The following is a 23139-nucleotide window of genomic DNA, read 5'->3' on the forward strand; positions in this document are numbered from 1 at the left end:
TCATCACTGGCTTTAGAATGTCCCTCTCTCAGCCTCCTGAAATTTTTAATTCTTTACACACAATGGATAACTTCAAGGGGCAATCTAAGGAGAGCCCTGGGGGTTAGTGCACTCCCCTGTCCTGTAAGGGATGTGTTCACACTGCAGCTAAAAGCCTGTATCTGGTTGGTGTCTACTGACGAGGCTGTTTAATTACAGTGCATATGTGCAGCTCCCATGGAAGCTGAGGTCTAGCCAGTGCCTGGGAGATGGGAAGGCCCCAGAGTTCAGGTGAAGCCCAGGCCTGGAAACTACATCACTGTTAAACAGAGCCATATAACCTTGTGTCCTGGACCGTGAGTTAGCTGGCTGGCATGGGCCTTCCCGTGCACCTTGCTGCAGTGAAAACATAGCATAAGAAACCCGCATCCAAGTCCCCTGGCCAAATCAGACCAGGTCTTCCAGACTCCTCGGTGAGCTCCCCGCACAGAACAGCTGATTCCAGGAGAGGGTTTGCTCCAGAGACTCTCCAGAGAGGCACCTCCCAGCACTCAGGTGCCCCTACCCCTGTGAGCGCAGGCCCTAGGCCCGGCACGGGGCCCTGCTGGCTTTGGCAGCTCCCCCTTCGCCTCATGGGCATAGGGGAATCCCGCTCCAAGGTGCCCGAGTCTCCCCACGCCTGGCCCAGGGAGCCCGGCGCCCCGTTGGGGCAGTGAGCGCTGTGCGGCCCGCGGGCACCCGGCAACGCCCAAGTCCCCGTGAACCTGAACCTGGCCCTGGCCCTGGCCCTGGCCCTGGCCCTGGCGGGGGCGGGGACTCGGCAGATGCAAGGGGAGGGGGCCAGGCAGGCTGCAGCCGGACGCGGGCAACAGCAGCCAACGCGCCCCCGGCCCCGGCCGTCCTGCCGAGGCCGCACTTGGGCGCACGTGACGCGCGCGCGCTCCAGCGGGATTTACGACAGAGTGTCGCGCCCCCTGTCGCGCTTTACGGCAGCGCGGCTCCCCGGCGCCCGTCCCGCCCGGGTTTTGCGACAGTTGGCGGGTGCTGCGGTGGGGAGGGGGCCATGGACGTGGGCGAGCTGCTCAGCTACCAGGTGAGGCGCGGCCGGGCCGGGCCGGGCCGGGCAGTGAGGCGGCCCCGGCCTTCCCGCCGAGTGTGCGGGGGCGCGTTTGGCTGCGGACCCGGCCTGCCCCCCGCGGCGGCTCCTCTCACTGGCCCGGGGTTCCCCGCTCACCCGCGGGCGGGGCGGGCCCGGAGTTAGAGCGGTTAACCCGTTCCGTGCCGTCCCCTCGCCGCGCGGCGGGAGAGGGGCCCGCGACCGGCGGGTGGGGTCCGAGCCGTGGGCACCGCGGAAGCGGCCCGTCGGGGACAGGCCGGTGGGAGCTGGAGGGAGCAATCACCGCCGTGTGCAGAGCCGTGCAGAGGTACCCGGGCTGCGCCCCTGGTAGGCGCCCCCGCCCCGCTCTCTCGCCCAGATCCCGCAGCTCCGCTCGGCCTTCCCGCTGCCTTTTTCCACTCAAGGGTGGAGCAGATCTTATGTGCACGACGGCGCGTGCACCGCCAGCAGAAATGCGGACTGCCCACTCGGGGGCTGCGGATGCTCTGCCAGTCAGCTGCGTGGCACCGGACTCCCTCCTGGGTGGCTGTTTATAGGGAACGCTGCCCCCACCTTGATCCTGCCCAGACTCTGCACCTTCACTCTGAGCCTGCTCCTATGTCCTACTTCCTACCCTGACCTCACATCTGTATCCCCAGAATGCTCCCCGGCATCCTGGGTTCCTCCTCTTTGGCCCTACCCCAGAGCCTAGCCTTAGGCCCCTAGAAGAATTAATTCAGCCCTGGGGGTAAGCCCTGAACCTTGGAATCTCGCCCACACTCCTGTGGGGGCTGCAGCGTGAGGGGTTGTGGGTTAGTTTGTTTTTTGGCTTCTCAGTTGTGTATGCCCTGTGAGCCAAAAAAGATTCCCCACTCCTTTAAGGTCTTGTCCACAGCTGTCCTGAATAGAGTGTAAACTGGTTTCAAAACTCTTATCAGTATTGTCAGCCATTACATTTCATAGGTCACTTTGACTGTATTTAATCCAGCCCCTTTTAAATCAGGTATGGGAAACGATTTTTGGGTTGGGACCCACTGATCTACTGAAAAATCAGTTTGGGGCCACATCAATGTGAGTAGGAACAGGTTGAGGGCGGTAGGGTGCAAGAACAGGCTAAAGGTTGAGGTTCTGAATGGGAGGGAGGGTGCAGGAGCAGTCGAGGGGGTCTGGGCGGATGCTACTGGGAGTTACAATAAGAGGCTGAGAAAGGGAGTCTGAGCAGGAGCCAGGATGTAAGAGCGGTCTGGGTGTCTGGTGACAGGCAGGGTGCAGGAGTTTGGCTGGGGTGACTGGTTTCAGTGGGAGTGGGTTGCAGGAGTGGGCTGGGGGTGGAGGGCCTGGGTCAGAGGAAAGCGTGGGGTCTTGATGTTTTGGGGGAGTTTACCTGGCACAGTTCCCCTGCTTGCTCAAGCACTGAGCTCTGATTGGCTGCAATTCTGGCCAGTCAGAGTGGCAGGTAAAAGGTCTCCAGGAAGCACTTGACTCCTGTTCTGCCAGCCGGGGGCAGGGGAGTAGCAGTTTGTGGAGCCTTGAGATGCTTCCTGCCCCTTCTATAGGCAGAGCCTGTGGGCTGGATCTGATCCTGGCTTGCCTGACTCCAGCCCAGGAGGCTCAAGGCACCACACCCCCATCCCACAGTAGGTTGGATTTAGAGGAGGGGAGTTTTGAGCTTCAGGGGCCAGCTCAGGCAAGCCATGAGCAGGGAGTTCCCTATCCCTGTTTTAAATCCAGGTTGCCTTCTCTTTAATAGTGTGTCAGCTTTCCTGGAGACTGCTTGAACTCTTCCCAGTCAGAAATAGCAAACTACTTATTCAGTGAGGTTGGAATACTGCCCTGCTGATAATTGACTGTGGACTTGTATGGTGATCTATATTGTTTGGATCCCTGCTCAGGCATTTATACAAACATGCTACTAACAGACTAGTTCATTGCTTAATCCAGTGGCTTTCAACTGGTGTGTCATGAGAACTGTCCAACTGTGCCATGAAACTTCATCAATTTCCCCTTGGGTGGCTCTTTGCAGAGCTATTGAGGGGCCGGGAGGGGGAAAGGGAAGGAAATGACAGGGCTAAACCAGCTGGGGCTTAAGTAGCAAGACTGCCTGAGTCCTAGCTGGCATGGGGCTGGTCAATTTCTCCCCGCTGCGAGGGAAATGTCGACCCTACGGGAGCCCGTTCATTCTGGGAAGCAGCTGAAATACTGGTTCTTGGCCTTAATGGACTGGTAGGGAGCCGGTTGGAGCTGGGACACAGTTTAAATGCCGAGCCCTGGTTCCAATGGGTTGGCAGGGACAGAGCCTGCTCTCTGCAGCTGCCGTCTCCCCCCACCCTGTGAGTAATCAAGTAAGTGCTCAAATGTTCAGCGGTTACTTGATTACTCCACATCCCCCGTATGGTGTGTGTAAACTCGCCTGCCTTTTTTCCGACCTGTCACGGATGATGTATTCTCTGGTGGATTTGAAACATTATTGCATTTTATACTTGTTTTAGCTTGCTGTATGCACTACTATGATGTTGCAGACCTGTCTGCTGAGACCACCAGGACCACAGTAAATCTAAGTAAAGGGTGGCATTTCTGAGCAATGGATTCAGCTGAGAAAAGAGGGTGTGCTGTTGCATTGCTTGTCTCATTGAAGTGTGCCATCTTACTGAAAAGGCTGAGAACTGGCCTAATCTACGTATATTTTAGAGTGCATATGTCTGACTCTGTGTGTCTAAGAGTCTGATTATTGACAGACTCATCCTAAACCACAAGAGCTAGGACCACAAAATTTGGTATGTGGCTTCCTCTTACCCTAACTTAAAGCAAGGGCAGGGTTTGGTTATGCTGGGAAAATGGGATATGCCTTGAATAGACATATCCATAGCATGGAAAGGGAGTATGTTGATGGGAGGCACAGTTACTCTGCAGAGTAATCACTACAGGCAGTGAGCATACGGGACAGCTGTGCTGCAGAGTTACCACAGCGGGTGGCTGTACCGGGAAGACCAAATGTGCCATATTTACTGCTGGCCACTGAATCAGGTAAGGGGCCCTTTGCCCCAAACCGTTGCCCTTTGGCTGTATAGTCGGATGAGTGGGGGTAGCCCTGCTGGTCACCAGCCCTACACCAGGGCCAAGAACATCAAACTTTCTCCAACCTACCCCCACAAGGGCACACCACGACTGGGATCCACTTGCCAGCCCACCTCGTTCCCATATGGACACCAGGGCCAGGCAATGCAGCCTTGCCCCTGCCAGTCAATCCCACGTTTGCCACTGCAGGTGGCCTCAGTAAGCCCCCTGCCCCCCACATCCAGCCCTCATTTCTGTGTCCACTACTCCTTGTCTGGAACTCTCCAAGCCCTGTTCTGAGCCTCTCCAACCCCCTGCCCTAACTCCAGCACTGCCCAGCCCTTAGTCTGTGTTTCAATTTCTGAAGTGCTGTTACTTTGAGGCAGAGAAGAAATACTTCCATTGCCTTTGGGTAGTTTGTCTCTCTTTTCCACATGAGAGTGTTACTCTGGAATGATGTGGAGTGGGGTCCTGCCTGTGCTAATTTTTCTCCAGTGCCTTCACTTCTCTCTGGCATCCAGATCCCAGCTCTCCGAATAATTCCAAAGAGTGCAGAGTGCTGTTTACCTCTCACATAATGAGCAAAGTACGACCTCATCCTCTTACATTCCACTGGGTCCTGGTTTTTGATAGGGTGACCATCTATCCTGTTTTGGGCGAGATAGCCCTGTATTTGGGACACCTTCTTGGTGTCCTGTTTTATTTTAATAAAGGGGCTGATTGCCCTGTATTTGTGCAGCTGCTTGGAGCAGGGAGTGCAAAGACCTGGCTGCTGCCTGGTTCCTGTGTCCCCACAGCAAGGGGGAGCTGGAGAACTGACCAGCGCTCTGGGTTCCCTGCCGCTTGTGGGAGCCGGGTGCAGCAGGCGGCCAGGCACAGCAGTGCAGTTCAGTTTCCTGGCTTCTGCCAGCAGTGGGGAGCTGGGAGCCAGGTACAGCAATATGGTGCAGAGCTGGGAAACTGGCCAGTGCTGCTGTGCCGGTCAGTTTCATGGCTCCCCCGAGTGTCAGGGAGCTGGGAACCAGGCAGCAGCCAGGCCCTTGCACTCCCAGCTCCCAGTGACATGCCTGTCTCCTGCTCAGGGGAGCCAGGAGCCAGGCACAGCAGCACCGGTCAATTTCCCAGCTCCTGCAAGCAGAAAGGAGCTGGGAAACTGACCAATGCTGCTGTGTCTGGCTCTGGTCCCCCTGCTGCTGATGGCAGCTGGGAACCAGACCAGTGCAGCTGCCCCTTTGGTTCTGGGAACCGAGAGGAGCACCAGCAAGGGGAAGTCACCTGTGGGTCTGCAGACAATTCCCGGCGCCACCAAGGCATGGGGCAGCTAGGAGCCACAGCTGCCCCCCTGAGCCAGGGAGCACCCCACCACCCACTAGGGTGGCAGCCCCCACAGGGCAACCATTGCCTGACTCAGGGTGACCATCTGTCCCGTTTTGGCTGGAACCCCCTTTTTGTCCTCCAGGGTGTCCCATATTTAGCCTACGGGAATATGGTCAGCCTAGTTTTTGAGATCACGTTCAGTGTATCCTTCCTTACCAGAACTCTTGTAGTCTTGTTCCTTCTCTGTCTCAGATCTTTCCTGTTTCCAATTCTCTTCCTATCCATCCATCAATCTGTTTGTGCAGGCAGTACTAATCTTGCCAGTGTTGATATGAGATCCTTTCCGTCTGCTACTTTTCTATCTCTCCACCTTACCAACTTTCCAGTCCCAAGTGAAAACATAAATTTCTCTTTGGTTTCAACTTTTTCAGTTTTTTTAGGGTCTGTTGTTTATTTCTGAATATTTGCTGGTGGAATTTGTATGTATGTAAGATGTTATGAAATACAAAATTTCATTGTTTTTCATTCAGCTCATTTGTTTCAATAGCTCTTCTGGAAAAGATGTTTTATTTGTCAAGTTTTTTCTTATTTGACAAAGATAGGTCTCTCTTTTATTCTCTTGTACCCTGGAGGGTAGGGCTTGCCTACATTTACTTAGAAATATTTCAAATAATCTCTGACTTCCGTAAACCTTTTGAAATTCTTGTCACAGCCCCCTGCTTTATGAAAATTTGCTTATGAATATGCATAACTTAGACATTTCAGGCAAAATGCATCATGGGACATGTCATTTTAAAATTACAGTCTGCTAATATGTATGTTCTATTTCTGTGACTGTGTCATTCTTCTGTGTGAAATTTTAGAAATATGAAGCAAGTCTGTTTATAAATCTAGATTTGCTAACGAGGGCTGGGAAACATAAAATGATTGATGCTCAAACCACAGACCAATGACTTGTTTAGTTTTTCTTATAAGCTTGGATAGTGATTGGTCCTGCCAGGACATGTGGCCAGGTCATCGGATGCTGGAACTCATTTTGGATCATTTACTTTTCACTCAAGGTGGGGAAAAAAAGTTAGAACTCACTATAAAAACTCCCGGCCTTGGGCAAAGAGGATATAAAGATGGGAAACCAAATTGTAGGAGAAGCAGCCAGATACTAGCAGATACCCTCTCTCCCCCTACGACCCCACTTAGCTTAGATGCCTTCTGGAGACATCTAAGACTGAACAGGGTGAAGGATTGGACCCAAGCTAAGAGGCTGCCTAGCTTGTGAAAAAGATTATCAGAAATACTAGTAGGATAAAAATGTGAATGTCACAAGTTTCTTGTGTAACAGACTTAATTGGCATGTTTTATTTATTTTGCCCTAGTAACTTATATTGATATGTCTGTTTTCACTTGCAGTCACTACAACACTACTTTTTATGCTTCATAAAAGTGCTTTTGTTTATCATCTCACCCAGTGTAAATGATTGATACCTGGGAGGAGCCACAGCTGTGCATATCTCTCTTGCACTGATAGCGTGAGTCTTTTGAGCTTTTTCTGTGTAAAACTTTTATACAGAGTAAGACGGATTTATCTGGGGTTGTGACAAAGTTGGGTGTGTGAGATTTTTGTTCCCTTGGTTAGGTTGCATGTGTTTCCTACTGTCCTCTAGCGACCTGATGTGGGTGCCTCAGTTTCTCTAGGCACAGCATTAGTGCATTGTAATGATGGGAGTTTCTGTGTGATGACCTCTGACATGTAGGCAGTGGCCCTCCATGCTCTTTGTAACCTAGGCAACCAGGTGACACCTTTCTTCCAGGGGAAACAGGAGAAAGGAAGGAGGAGGGTCTTGGCTGGTTTGAATTGGAACTGGGCTGTTGAGGGAGGGAGTTTCATCTTGTTGCAGTGGGAGGAAGGAGGGCCCAGCTCAGGGACCTCCCCCTCAAAAAAACTCCTCTTCCCAAAGTGCATTGTATTGATGGCTTCAGGTTTTCTGTGCTGACAAGTATATTCTTCATGGTGTCCCTGTCGACTAATAACCCTTCTGTTCTCCCTACTGAGTGTCGTATCTGACTGCAAACAGGGAGCAGGGGCTGGGGACCCCCTCACTCTGTGACAGGGGTTTTGGTTCCTTCTGAGGGTAACGTTTGTAGGTGCTGTCAAGCTGAGCTGGTTCAGCGTGTGTATTGTTCTGCTGAGGGACTGTTACCCCGACTCTGTGCCTTGGCTGGGGGAGGCCAGACCTTCTGATCCGGCAGGGCGGTGGGTTTCCCCGTAGGGCAGGAAGGGGGCCTCTGTGGCATGATCAGTTCACTGGGTGACAGGCACAAGGGGCCCCCTGTGATCCAAACCATCACATTCCTATTTCCCAGGGAGGAGGTCTTCCTGCCAGAAGAGTACAGATAATGTTTGAAGCACACTGTAACTGTATTGTTGGGAGGAAGTAGATGAAAAGCCTTTTTCTTCTTCATAGTTCTCATGGATTTGGCTCCTGTTCTTGCCACTCAACATTGTCTCTGCTTGTGGCTACTTAAAATTAAAATTCTGTGCTCTTCACTCAAACTTTGTGTTTCTATCTGAAGGTGGTTGTGCCAATTTTGTGCTCATTTGCTCTCTTGTCTAAACACAAATGTTTCCTACGTCAGAGTGCTATCAGGGATTCTCAATCTTTTTTTCTTTCTGAGCCCCACTCTCCCACTGCCTGCCAACATGCTATTAAAATCTCCATGGCCCTCCTGTGCTGCAGCTGGTTTTCTACATAAGGGTCGTGCCTACACTAGCCCCAAACTTCGAAATGGCCACGCAAATGGCCATTTCGAAGTTTACTAACGGAGCGCTGAAATGCATATTCAGCGCTTCATTAGCATGCGGGTGGCCGCGGCACTTCGAAATTGACGCGCCTCGCCGCCGCGCGTCTCATCCCAACGGGGCTCCTTTTTGAAAGGACCCCGCCTACTTTGAAGTCCCCTTATTCCCATGAATATGCATTTCAGCGCTCCGTTAGTAAACTTCGAAATGGCCATTTGCGTGGCCATTTCGAAGTTTGGGGCTAGTGTAGACGTAGCCATTAAGGCCAGGCCCAACATTAGGCAAGCATGGAATTTGCTTGCTGCTCCGTACACTCTGTACAACAGGCCCCCATATGAAGCTAAATTGCTCAGGCTTTGGTTTCAGCCCCAGGTGGCAGGACTCTGGGCTCCAGGCATAATTGTAACAGAGAGTAAGCCGTGCTGGTCTATACACTATCAAAACAAAAAGCAGTCAAAACAAAAAACAAAAAAAAAACTTGGCTGCTTTTTGTTTTGAGTTTTAATTGTCTTTGAATTCAGATTTTGAAATTGAAACAGAAGGCACATGTGTATAGAAGGAGAGGTGGGGGTGAAAAGCAGAGAAATACAATTATATGGAAATGTGCAGAAACCAAACTGGATTGACGGGGGAGGGAGGGATACTTCCATTATTACATTGGGAGCTGAAACCGTAGGTCCACAAGTTTTCATCACTCCTACACGCAAAGGAAATAGATTTAGTAGGCTAAACCATCTAGATATTTTTGGATGATCCCTGTTCCCAAGGTGCCTCCTAGTATATGATTATTGGGGGTAACTAATTTTTTTTTTTTTTGCCACCAGACAGACAAAAAGCCACATAAGACAAATCCTGTTCTATTGTGGCCATTCTGCAAAGTTCCTTGGTCGTCTTGATTTTCCTGATCACAAGCCGTAATACTTGCTCTCCTCCATAGATGTTTCAAATTTCTCTCCTCTTTGTATAGTTAACCTGTCTCCGCTTTATCAAGAAGCTATGGTCTCGCAGTACCAAATTTGGCTTGGAAGATTTCAGGCACCAGGCCTCTAATTCTGCACCAAGTGCTGGTCAAAATGGAAAAAGGATTCTCTTGCCCCAGAGAATACAATTAAACTGACTCCAGCTCCTGGCAGTTTTTACAGAGCTCAGAAATCCATAAACTTTATGTGCTGTTTCAAAACAGTTGTAGATGGTTTAAATTGATGATTAAATATCACTGTGTTTTTGCCCAGAAATGCTGTGCTCATATCCTCCTGTCTGGTTTCCAATTATAACAGTAATTCAGGGGGCAAAGTTATTTCCAGGAATCTCTTTCATTGTCTCTGGAAGGAGGATAGGTGATTTTAATCCTGCTCAAATGCAGAATTCACCGTTGTATGTAGTGGTCTCAAACTGCTTTGGTTTTAGATAGATTCTATCATAGAATTGGAACTTGAGAGGTCATCAAGTCCAGTCCCCTGCCCTCACAGCAGGATGTATCGCCATGCCTGGCAGATTTTTTTTAATCTAACCTGTCCCAGATCCTTGAATGGCCCCACAAGGACTGAGCGCACAACCCTGGATTTACAAGGCCAATGCTCTAACTACTGAGCTGTTCGTGAAATTAAAGGAAGTAGTAAAAGCAAAAAATAATCGAGTAAGCCTGGGGTGCACTGGCTGGGGATATCATCTTAAATGGTAGCTCTTGTTAAGTTTGCTAAGCTTGGCCCACAGTGGAATCTGTCTCTATTAGTGCAGGTGCATGATAGTGTACAGATAACCTACCACACATTTGCTGTGTAATGAATACATGTGAAGCTGAGGACAATTAGTGCAGCTTGAGATGCAGTGCGGCTTTGAATACTTACAGCCTTATTACCCCAGTGCATCTCCTGCAACTGATAAGCTGCTCCCAGTAATGTGAACTCTGCTCATTCTTTTTGGCTAAAATATTAGTCCGCAGCACCAGCCTTTGTATGCTGTTTGGAATGCTCGCAAGATTTTTTGTTGTCCAGTTAATTCGTCAGGCTGTGCTCTGCCTTTTAAGACTTGGGAGAGTGGAGAGGAAGGGAGTTAATTTGCCTTTATGGCTTAAACCAGGGTGCACAAAGTGGGGGGGCATGAAATTTTGTAAGGGGGATACAGTGCTACTGCCCCCCGTGGCCTTCCTTGGCTCCTCTAAACCTGCATGACCTCCTCCACCACCACTGCCGAGGGAGCACGGCTCTGCGCTTCCACTTGCTTCTGGGCATTAGGCAGGTTAACAGAGGCCCTGCTAATTGCAGGGATGAAAAGAGCGGCCTAACATCAAAAGTGTGCTCACCCCCGCTTCCATGTGGCTGAAGGGCACAACTTCCCTTCCCTGTGTGTTTGCTGGCATGTGTGACTTGCACCTCAGAAAGATTTGTGAATTTTTCTTTATACTGAGTTGGTTAAGTTTTTTTTTTTTCTTTTAAATGTTTCTCTCTCACATTACCTAAGTTGTTTCTGTCTTTTAGTGCGATTGATAGCAGGCTTGTTTAAAACAGATGTTACAAACAGGATTAACAACCACGAGCAGTCCTTTGACACTTTATAGACTAAAACACTTTTTGGAGCATAAACATACATCTGAAGAAGCGGGTCTTTGCCCATGAAAGCTTATGCTTCAGAAAAATCTGTTAGTTTATAAAATGCCACCAGACTGCTCCTTGTTTTTGCAGATACAGACTAACACGGCTACCCATCTGATACTTGTCAAACAGGATTAAGAGATTGTTGGAGAGATGCCTGGAGTTTTGGGGCTTGCTTTCAGAAGTCCTTTTAAATTGACAACTAATGGATAGTTTTCCTTGATGGCTCTTTCAGCTCTGCAGCTGTCTGAGATTTGTTCACAAAGGGAGCTGTGTCCCTGAAGAAGATTTCTTTCAGATGTCTTTAAAAAGTGATTTCTGAACTCCACAGTAACAAGGTTACTCTGGCTCTGCATCATGCAAAGCAGGTGTGTCTATATATTATTAGAATAAGTAAGTTAGGTTTCTTTAAATCTGCTTACTTGCTGAGAGAACAGACAGGGCTCAAAACATGTACCCAGATTTCTGAGGGACATAACATTTTGTTATTGATGGATTATTCCTTGCCCTAGGGGAAGTCAAGGCAGGTGTTCCTTAATGAGATTATTCATTGATGTAAAGCACATTTTTTTTCTCACCTCCCCAACCTACAAGCAGAGAGCACTTTCTCTTTTGTTACTGGATCCAAGGACAGACCTTGAGTTAGGGGTTGCCTGCATGTGAAGGTTAATCCGGAAAGAGGTACAGTATAAATTGTAAAGCAAATTAACTATTCTTGACTAACTCCATTGGTAGACTTATTCTAGAATAAGAGCATCCATACAAAAGTGTATTTGGGGATATCTGTTGTGGCTAACTCCTCATATAGACAAGCCTGTGCGAGTACATTGCAAAACAAAAAAAGTGTTCCAAGATGTGCCATCTTAAAACTGTACAGTTAGTCGTTTTTTAGTGTTCTAGTATAACAAATTACATTAACAATCTCTATTAGTGACAGAGAGGAAGCCGTGCTAGTCTATACACTATAAAAACAAAAAGCAGTCAAGTAGCACTTTAAAGACTAGAAAAATAGTTTATTAGGCGAGCTTTCGTGGGACAGACCCACTTCTGGCTATGGTCTGAAGAAGTGGGTCTGTCCCACAAAAGCTCACCTAATAAACTATTTTTCTAGTCTTTAAAGTGCTACTTGACTGCTTTTTGTTTTGATACTCTATTAGTGAGTGAGAGTAGAAAATCTTTGTTTTTCCTATCAGTTTACCTTGTTTTGCATTTTTTGCCCGTAGTCAGGCATTCCTTCCTTTTTGTACATGTGGATCTGTCAAACTTATGTTTTAAAAAACAAGAAAATGTAAGGTTGAAACAACAAAAACCTGCAGAAGCATTCAAGTACTTGAACCTAAAATTACTTAAGTTTTTAAAAATGTATATCAAGATGATGAGTTCTTTTTTAAATACCAGCAAAGATTATGGGAGAATTTTAAGTTTTTTTTGTTTTTTTTTAATAGAATGGCAAGAGAATAGTGTTAAACCCATCTGGATACCAGTTTGGGTTGATTTAAATCCAAATTATTTAAAACAAAGTTATTTTATGCCATGATTTAAACTGCATTAGTAAAAGGGGGGAGGGATAGCTCAGGGTTTGAGCATTGGCCTGCTAAACTCAGAGTTGTGAGTTCAGTCCTTGAGGGGGCCATTTAGCAACTTGGAGCAAATAGTTTGGAAAAAAAAATTGATGGTGCTTGGTGCTGCCAAGAGGGCAGGGGACAGGAAACAATGACCTCCTAAGGTCCCTTCCAGTTCTACAAAGTGTATATCTCCATATTAATCTTATTCTTGTTTAAATTTTTGTTTTTCACTTTTCATTCATTTAATTTTCAGCTACCTTAAATGTGCGCTCTGCATGTGTTTGTGTGTGTATAATATAGGAAAAAGGTTTATTGGAACATGTTTTGCATTTAAAACTAAGTGATAGTTTCTGAGCACAGTGCCCTTGAAGATGGTAGATCTAGTAGAGCTCATTCTCTCACACCTCATTTTTATTCATACAGTGGAAGAGGAAACAAGCATCCTTTTGTTTTTTTTTTTAAACTCCTGATTGGTTCCTTAACTTAAATGAAGTAGTCATTTTGTCTTAACCAGTTAAATAAACTGAAATGAATAATCTCTCTACACTGCAGAAGAAACAATTTCTAGCAAAAGTTGGTTTAATCCTTTGACAAACTCTGGTTCCTCATGTTCAGCTGGTGACTGCTGCCATTTCAGTAGTTTGAATTTAAAAAAAATTCACCAGTAAAGGTACTAGTACTACTTAACCCTTGTACTCCACATGGAACATAGGTCATCTACAAGTCTCCTCTACTTCACTCTCTCTTGGGACAAAACTTCCAACTAGCTCCAGGAATACTCCAGTTGTTGTCCTTCAATCTCAGTAGTCCTTCTCCACGTTGTCTGAGGTCTTCCTCTTTGCCTTTTCCATGCGGGTTCCATCTGAGAGCTTGACGAACTCTGCTGGATGATGGTTTTCTGAGTGTGTGACCTGGCCATCCCCACTTTCTTCTCTTGATTTCAGTGTCAGTTGGTTTTTGTTCTGCTCTGTTCCAAACCTCCTCATTTGTGACAAAGTCTTGCCATTTGATGGAAGGATGTACCTCAGACATCTGTTTATTAATGTCTGTAGCTTGTGATTTAAAGATTTTCTGGTATGCCAAGCCCCTCGTCTATACAAGAGCATACTCTTCACATTTGTGTTGAAGATCCATGGTTTTGTCTTCCCAGATACTATTTGTGAACTCCAAATGGGACAGAGAGTCTTGAATGCAGCTGTTGCTTTCCCTATCCTAGCATTGATATCTGTTCCTCCATCTATGCCCATAATACTCCCCAGGTAGGTGAACTGCTCCACATTTTCCAGGTCATCCCTCCCAGTGTGATGGTGGTGGTGTTGGTGTGGTTGATTTTTATTGTCTTGGTCTTTCCCTTGTTAATGCTCATTCCAGGACCTAACATCAACCACTCCATCAGCGGCTCCTTCACCTGCACATCTACTAAGATAATATATGCGATCGTGTGCCAGCAATGCCCCCGCTGCAATTTACATTGGCCAAACTGGACAGCCTCTACATAAAAGAATAAATGACATATATAAGACATCAGGAACGGTTACAAAAATCCATAGGAGAGCACTTCAGTCTCTCTGGACACTCAGTAACAGATTTAAAAGTAGCAGTCTTACAACAACAAAAAATCAAAAATAAAATGCAAAGAGAAATCCCTGAGCTGCAATTCACTTGCAAATTTGACTCCATCAACCAAGGATTGGACAGAGACTGGGAGTGGTTTGGTCCATTAGAAAAGCATTTTCTCTGCTCTTGATGTTCACACCTCCACATTAGCAACTGACAATGGGCCACATCTCCCCTGACAGAACTGACCTGATTTCTCCTCTCTTGGGCCATGTCTACACAAGCCAAAAACTTTGAAATGGCCATGCAAATGGCCATTTCGAAGTTTACTAATGAAGCACTGAAATACATATTCAGCGCCCCATTAGCATGCAGATGGCCGCGGCACTTCGAAATTGACGTGGCTCGTCCAGATGGGGCTCCTTTTCGAAAGGACCCTGGCTACTTCAAAGTCCCCTTATTCCTATGAGCAGATAGGAATAAGGGGACTTTGAAGTAGCTGGGGTCCTTTCGAAAAGGAGCCCCGTCTGGACGAGCCGCTGTAACCAGCCAGGCTTGGGTTCCCCAGAAACAAGGCTGCACCCAGAAGGCGAGTGCTATATTTGGTTTATTGAAAGCATGTGACACCCGTGACGGGAGCCCCAGAGACACCACAATCACCAGTGGGGGAAAACCCGACGTATCGGAGCTTTGCTCGGGGAGAGGCTCTGTAACAGGCCTCCTAACTCTAGCTGATAAAGCTCAACTCATTAACATAAGGTTGCCTAAAATTGCCTATGCATTCCTTATCACTATCTCTTGTGGCCTACTGCCAGCGTAGCCTTGAAGTGTTGGCAAGCGTGCTTTGTTTTGCAGGTGTTGTCATAGGATTCCTCTGAGGGTTCACAGAGGGGTCGGACTGCTCTCATGAGACCGTTACAAAATCTTCTCGCACCCTACAGCCGTGTCAATTTTGAAGTGCTGCGGCCATCCACATGCTAATGAGGCGCTGAATACGTATTTCAGCGCTTCATTAGTAAACTTCGAAATGGCCATTTGCATGGCCATTTCGAAGTTTTTGGCTAGTATAGACGTAGCCTTGATGTTCACAACTCCACATTAACTGCTGATAAAGGGCCACATCCACCTTGACTGAATACACCTTGGCTCTGGCCCTCCCTTTTATTGAGACCCCCTCTTTAAATATTCTTCTGAAAACCCCACCATTCATGCATCTGATGAAGCAGGTCTTTGCCCATGAAAGCTTATGCTCCAAAATATCTATTAGTCTATAAGGTGCCACAGGACTTCTTGTTGTTTTTGAAGATAAAACTAACTTGGCTACCTCTCTGATTTTGCTGATGATGTCGTCTTCCTTTCACACCAACATGAAAACATGAAAAAAGGTCACAACACTGGACAAAACTGCCTCAATTACTGGAATCAAGTATCAATGTCCTCTAGCTGTTTGAAAAAGGGTCCACTGAATGCCTTGTTGATGGCCTTCTGTTGTCCTGTTCATAATCCAGTCCATTGTGATCAAGAACAGGAAAGGTCATAATAGGCACCCTTGTCGCACTCCTGACAGTATGCTGAAGGATTCTGTCAAAGACACCATTGTAAATAACATGGCACGTCGAGGGTTCATATGTTGAACAAATCAAGTTAATAATTTTGGATGGGATGCCATGGTGTTGCAGCAGTTTCCACAAATTGTCTCTATCAGCGCTGTCTATGAAGGTTGCGTGCAGGGATAAGTTCCACTTGAACAACAGTTTTATGATCACTCTGAGAGTTGCTATTTGGTCAGTACATGGTCCGTCGCTTTGGAACCCGGCCTGTTCTTCCCTGAGCTGTCTATTGATTTCTGTCTTCAGTCTCTCCAAGAGAATCCTATTGAACGCTTTTTCTGGAAGACAGTAATGTGATGCCCCTCCAGTTCTTGCATTCCTTCAGGTTGCCTTTCTTTGGAAGCTTGATAAGGTAGCCATGTTTCCAGTCTTGTGGGATATCTTCAGTGTCCCAAATTTTCCCAAATAGATCATACATCATGTTGACCCGTCTCTCTGCCTGCCTTGGTTGCTTCTGTGGCGATGCTGTCTGGACCAGGTGCTTTTCTGCTTCGCAGATGGGCAACGGCTTTTCTGATTTCCTATTTTGTAGGTCTGCTGCTGTTAATTTGCAATGGTATATTTGCAGGTGGTAAGTCGGGAGGTTCCATGTGGGCAGGATGGTTCAGTAGCTCTTCAAAGTGTTCTTCCATCTATTGAGCTGCTCAGTTGGGTTCGTTAGCACACGCCCCCTCCTTATCCTGTACTGGCTGATCCACTGTACGCCGTGACCCAGCCAGCTTCCATGTGATGTTCTAGAGCTCTTTTAAGTTTCTCTGTCCTGCAGCTTGTTCGCCTTGTTGGGCAAGGTTTTCTACAGAGTTCTTCTTGTCCTGTTTTACAGCCTTTTTAACTTCTTTGTTGGCTTCTGAATGCTGTTTCTGAGCTTCCAGCTTGGTTGCTCTTGTTTTGCTGCTGACTGCTTTTTTGTCCTTTCATTCCTTCACTTCACTCGGCGCTTCTGCTGTGAAGTAAATGTACTACCTGAACATTTTCATTTAATTTTAGTGATCTTAGTATAGTGGAGGTCCAGGGTTAGCAACCCCCCGACACAGGTGCCAAGAGTGGCATGCGAGCCAATTTTCGTTGGCGCATGAGCTCAGCCTGCCCCATCTCCCTCATGCAGCCAGGAGCTTGCCCAAAGCTGTGCCACCTGTGGATTAACAAGGGACCAGCTAACGCTCAACATCTTTATTAATGACCTGGATGAGGGACTGGATTGCACCCTCAGCAAGTTTGCGGACGACACCAAGTTAGGAGGAGAGGTAGATACATTGGAGGGTAGAGATAGGATCCAGAGTGACTTAGACAAATTGGAGGATTGGGCCAAAAGAAATCTGATGAGGTTCAACAAGGACAAGTGCAAAGTCCTGCACTTGGGACAGAAGAATCTCAAGCATTGTTGTAGGCTGGGGACTGACTGGTTAAGCAGCAGTACAGCAGAAAGGGACCTAGGGGTTATGGTGGATGAAAGGCTAGGATATGAGTAAACAGGGTGCCCTTGTGGCCAGGAAGGCCAATGGCATACTGGGGTACACTAGGAGGAACATTTCGAGCAGATGTAGAGAAGTTGTTGTTCCCCTCTATTCAGCACTGGTGAGGCCACATCTGGAATATTGTGTTCAGTTTTGGCCCCCCAGTATAAAAAGGCTTTGGATGTGATGGAGCAGGTTCAGCAGAGGGCAACAAAAATGATTAAGGGGCTGGAGCACATGACTTGTGAGGAAAGGCTGATGGATTTGGGCTTGTTTAGTTTACAGAAGAGAAGACTGAGGGTGATTTAATAGCAGCCTTCAACTTCCTGAACAGGAGCTCTACAGAGGATGGTGAGAAACCGTTCTCAGTGGTGTCAGATGGCAGACAAACGAGTAATGGTCTGAGGTTAGAGTGAGAGGAGTAGGTCGGATATTAGGAAAAACTACTTCACCAGGAGGGTGGTGAAGCACTGCAGTGCGTTACCTAGAGAGGTGGTTAATTTTCCATACCTAGAGGTTTTTAAGTCCTGGCTTGACAAGGTCCTGGCTGGGAAGACTTAGTGGGGGTTGATCCTGCTTGAAGCAGGGGGCTGGACAAGATGACCTCCTGAAGTACCTTCCAGCCCTATGATTCCATCAACCAGCACCTCAGTGGTAAAGCTCTGTATCTTTATTTATTTATTAATGAAGCTATTGTAAGTAGGACTATTAGTGACTTTAAAAATGTCACCAGCGCTCAGCCCATATATAGCAGTCTAAAGATCAAATTTCAGCAGTCCCCCTTGGAAAGGTTGCTGACTCCTGGTTTAGGCTATAGCATAGCTTGTCATGATTTAAAATTTGATTGTAAATCATCTCATTTTAAAAAGAAAAATGTACTTACAATACAGAAATCTGATTTTTTTCCCCAGTTTAAAAAGCACCCATTTGTACTCATAGCATCATAGAACAATAGGGCTGGAAGAGACCTAAAAAAGCCATCAAGTCCAGCCCCCTGCCCTAAGCAGGACCAAACCCATCAGATCAGCCCATCCAGGGCTTTGTAGAGGCAAGACTTAAACACCTCCAGGGATGGAGACTCCACTACTTCCCTGGACAGACCATTCCAATGCTTCACCACCCTCCTAGTGAAAAAGTTTTTCCTAATGTTCAACCTGGATCTTCCCAACCGCAACTTCAGACCATTGTTTTGTGTTCTGCCATCCGTGACCACTGTGAACAGCCTCTTTGCAACCTCCTTTCAGTAAGTTGAAGGCTGTTATCAAGTCCCCCCTCAGTCTTCTCTTCTGCAGACTAAACACTCCCAATTCCCTCAACCTTTCTTCATAAGTCATATGCTCCAGCCCCCTAATTATTTTGGTCGCCCTCTGCTGGACCCTCTCCCATGTATCCACATCCTTCCTATAATTGAGGTCCCAGAACTGGACACAGTACTCCACATGCGACCTCACCAAAGCCGAATAAAGAGGAACAATCACTTCTTTGGATCTACTGGCAATGCTCCTCTTGATGTAACCTAATATGCCATTAGCCTTCTTGGCTACAACGGCCCACTGTTGACTCATGTCCAGCTTCTCATCTACTACAACTTCCAGGTCCTTTTCTGCAAAACTACTGCTGAGCCAGTCGGACCCCAGCCTGCAACAATGCTTGGGATTCTTCCAGCCCAAGTGCAGGACTCTGCACTTGTACTTATTGAACCTCATCAGATTTCTTGCAGCCCAGTCTTCCAATTTGTTTAAGTCACTCTGGACCCTATCCCTATCATCCAGCATATCCACCTCTCCCCCTAGCTTAGTGTCATCTGCAAACTTGCTGAGGGTGCAATCCAACCCCTCATCCAGGTCATTGATAAATAAGTTGAACGGAACAGGACCCAGAATCGAACCTTGGAGCACTCCACTAGAAACTGACCACCATCCCGACATCAAGCCGCTGATGGCTACCCGCTGGGCCCGACCTTCTATCCATGTTCTGTCCAGCTTTCTATCCATGTTTCCATCCATTTATCCAATCCAATACTCACTGAGATATCTAAGTAGAAGTACAATTTAATTTTGTGCACTGTTGCCATCCTGTCCGTCCCAGGACATGAGAGACAAGGTGGGTGAGATAATCTTTTATTGGCCAAACTTTTATTGGTGAGAGAGACAAACTTTGGAGCTTAACACAGAGCTCTTCTTTGGGTCTGGGAAAGACACTTTTGGTTTAGGTCTACACTATAGCGATCTTTCAAAAGAAGTCCTTCCGGAAGGTCTCTTTCAAAAGAACTTCTCTTGAAAGAGTGCATCCACACACACAAAGCGGATCAAAAGAGTGTTCTGCTTTTTTGAAAGAGGGCATCCACATGGCCCCTGCTCTTCCGAGAGACTGAGCCAGGGGTCAAAAAAATCAGGTGCCGTGAGGACTGTTTTTTTTAAAGCAAAAAAAGGGCTCTCAGAGTGCCTATATGTATTTTCTTTCGAAAGAAAGTGCTCTTCCTGAAACAGGAGTGGCAGAGTGCTTTCAAACGGAGCACCATGTTTGTTCGATGTAATTTCAAAAGAATGCTTTTTGTGTAGACGTTCTGCTGGATATTTCAAAAAAGCCCCTTCTTTCGAAAAATACTTTAAAAGAACTTGCTAGTGTGGGAGTGGCCTTACTGTGCCTCCTGAAACATGTATTAACGTCTTACATAAACAACCTGTTCCTCCTTGTATTTAGTGATGACTCTTGAAAACATTTCTCCTATGTGAATCAGAGCTCTGTCTCAGCAAGAGAAATCAGAGCAGTTAAAGAAATTATCTTACCCACTTGTCAACTTAATTTTAGTTTAGCAGCTCTCTGCAGCAGAAAATGTCATTTACTGCACATTTGTACAGCACCTAGCATAATGAGGCTGTGGCTTGATGGAGGCCTCATGGCACTACAGCAATATACATATTAAATCATTTGTTGCATACTTTACTTTTCCAGTAGTTCCTTGTGTTACGATTAAGAGTAGTTGACATCACAAGTTAGGAGTGTGAAAATAAGCACAGCTAGCACTGGGCATGGAAATGTTGTAGGCTCTTAAAAATATACCTTATTTATGGGTTTGCTGGCATCCCCAGATCTCACTATCCTGTGTTGTATAGGACTGGTGTGAAGCATTCTGCTGCCACCTATACATTTTTTGGAAATATTTTTTTAAAGGCCACATGGTTTTGAGAAAAACTTATGATGATGGGTGTGTGCTATGAGGCGGAGTTAAGGTTATTTGTATACCTTAACTTTGTGTTACACTTTTAAATAAATAGAAATCCAGCCATTTTGCCTTAACCCTGAATTTATTGGGTTATTCATTATGTTTGTTTGATAAATGCCATGTTCTTGTAAAGTTTTCTTTCCTTTATTTTTTATGTTTGACTAAACCTTGACTCCTGCTTAACAAAGTTTATCTGAAAATTCAATTACATTCTGTTGCAAATGTCTTGGTGACATTAGTAATTACGCTTCAGGAATTTTCATAATTTATCATAATGACTTTATTGCTACATATTAGCAAAGACCCCGCCTCGCAAAAAAGATACTATAATTGAGGTTGAAACATTGTAAATGCTGATAATATAGATTGCATGCTCAGAGGAAATGGAGTTGGTTTCATGGTGCAGTTTTAATTTAGAATTTGTTCTGGTGATGTAGCCCCTTACTATGGTACATTAGTTTGCATTCAACAAACCATTTGCCCTTTCATTACAGCTACAGTCTCGTTGTTTTGTTTAATTTAAAAAATAAGAGAGAAAGAAATGAGAACCTGGAGTCTAAGTTAGAAAGTGTCCAGTATCACAGGGAACATCCAAGGAAAATGCTTGATTTTTCTTTAACTTTTTCATGGCTTTTGTAGCACTAATTCATTTCCCTGGTTTCAGTGGAAATTGTTTTAGCAGGATGTTCGGGATGACCTGAGCTTTTTCTCCTAATGATTTATGGTTTGAACTTTGTGTGACAGGAAGCTGGAGTCAGCAAAACATCCTTGTCTGTAGAAATCACTGTTTGTGGGATAGGAGCATGGTTTGCCATTCAGGGCAGCATGGAAGGCATATGTGCTTACTTACTAGTGCTTTCCATTGAAGTAGCGTGAGCTGAAAGAGTATTTTTGTTTGGTTTTTGTATTAAACAAAAGTGTGGCTAATTGGTAGGGGAGTATTTAAATGACTGACTGCTGCAGACAATACATGGTTTCCAGGTTGATCTGTGCAGTGTTTTAAGTTGTTAATGTGACCAGAAGGCCTGTAAGGAGCACAATTTTTAGAAATAAATCACATTTTTCAATCCAAAGGATCTTGAATTGTTTCACAAACAGTGCATACGTATCCACTGCAACAGGCACTGAAATAGAGCTACTTCTAGAACGGACCTCAACAGTTGCTTAAGAGTGCACAGTAGAAGTGCCCAAGACAAGCGCTACTGTTTTGGGTCAGGACGTGAAGAAGCATATCATATTCGATTGGAACAACAGGGAAAATGAAGGCAGACAGAATATAGCTGACCAACTTTGAATGAATCTGGCAGGAGACGAGGATTTAGCACTCCTGTTCTTACAAAAGTGCCAATCTATTTCTTGGGATTATATGCTCATAGGACCTTCATTGTAAACCTCCTTCCAAAGGAGGCATCTTCCACCGCCAGCAGGGTACCCCTAATTGTTCTGCTTTTATGTGCATTTTAGGTGCTTGTCGTTCCACTTTGCACTTTGGTCATAACTGCTGGGTTTTGTGCACTATGCAGACATGCAGGTTTCAGTTGCTTATCTTTCATTTAATAAAAAAAAAAAAGTGATGAGGGAAACTAAATATAGGAACAGCTTATCTGGGAGGTGGTGGAGTCACCATTGCTTGGAGCCTTTACAGTGGAATTAGTTATCTTTCTAAAAGGTGTGCTTTAATCCTGCTTCTTGGGAAAATTATATGGAGGGAGAGAGAGAGAGGAGGGTGGGGGGGAGAATGGTTGGGCTTGATGGTCATAGCGTTCCCGTCTGGCCTTGGAGCCGACAAATTTCTCTCTTTCTCTGTCCTCCTTTGGCTTCAGGGAGAACAATATTGCTTGCATTGACCCTTAATATGCTCATAACATCTGCAGCTCTATGTTATGACAGTGGCTGTACTCAAATTTCATGCTTTATCTCATCCCATTCGCCTGCAGCAGTCAAGAAAATTCCATCCACCTACTCCCTTCCCAGATGCATTCTGGGTCTTTGCCTTCCTTGCAAAGACTGCAAAAAGTCCTGTGGAACCTTATAGACTAACAGATATTTTGGAGCATGAGCTTTCTGACGAAGTGGGTCTTTGCCCACGAAAGCTTATGTTCCAAAATATCTGTTAGTCTATAAGGTGCCACAGGACTTGTTGTTTTTGAAGATACAGAATAACTTGGCTGACCCTTTGATACTTTTGAAAGACTAGCCACTGTTAGAGATGGGAAACTGGATGCGTGGCCAGTGTTCTGAGATGGTAGAGAGACTTGTCTTCCTTTGATTCCTGGTTTGGTGTGTCTTGTTTACATATTCAGAGTCAAACTCATTGCTGGATTTGGGGTGGGAAACCGGATCACATTGCCAGGGAGTGTTGGTTTGTTTTAAGGTTGGTTTGCCTTTGTCTGCAGCAGTGAGCGTGAGTTTGCCTGCTAGGATCCTGTGAGTTTCAACTAAACAATTCCCTGCCAGTGGCCAAGGCCCAGAATTAGTCTCTAGTGTTCTCTGCCTATGGACACAACAGTCTCCTGCTGACTGAGTAATTAGGCTAACCAAAGTCACTGGGGTCAAGATAGGGTTCCTGGAGGAAATGGAATAGCCTGTGACGTACAAAGAGTTCAGACTAGATGATATGATATACCTTTAAACAAAATGGAATTGCTGTAAATAAATGAAGTGCTTTCCTGTTCTGCACTGAGACAATGTTGTAGCTGGTCTGCAGCAGTAGACTCATTTTAATCAAAGCCCCAGCAGGTCTTGCGTTATGAGCCTGAAAGAATTAGTGCCTCCTGGGGACTAAAGTTCCCAACATGCTTTGGAACTGCAAATTCCCTCTTGGAAGCTAGTGCTCTTACAGGACCTGGCAAGAGAGGAGTGCTTCTGTTTTCCTTCTCCAAAGCTAATTTAA

At 46.2% G+C, this 23139-nt stretch overlaps 1 protein-coding gene across 1 annotated transcript in view; it reads left to right on the forward strand.

Annotated features, from left to right (window-relative positions):
• Positions 1–930: 930 nt before the first annotated feature.
• The window catches only part of CTNNBL1 (catenin beta like 1), a 107083-nt gene continuing 84874 nt past the window's right edge, over positions 931–23139 (forward strand). Inside the window, exon 1 of the mRNA XM_075011740.1 lies at positions 931–1072. Within this exon, the coding sequence (XP_074867841.1) occupies positions 1043–1072 (30 nt within the window). The 5' untranslated portion in view covers positions 931–1042. The remainder of the gene's footprint in view (positions 1073–23139) is intronic.

Source organism: Carettochelys insculpta, chromosome 17 (genome assembly GCF_033958435.1).
Source record: "Carettochelys insculpta isolate YL-2023 chromosome 17, ASM3395843v1, whole genome shotgun sequence".
NCBI lineage: Eukaryota > Metazoa > Chordata > Testudines > Carettochelyidae > Carettochelys > Carettochelys insculpta.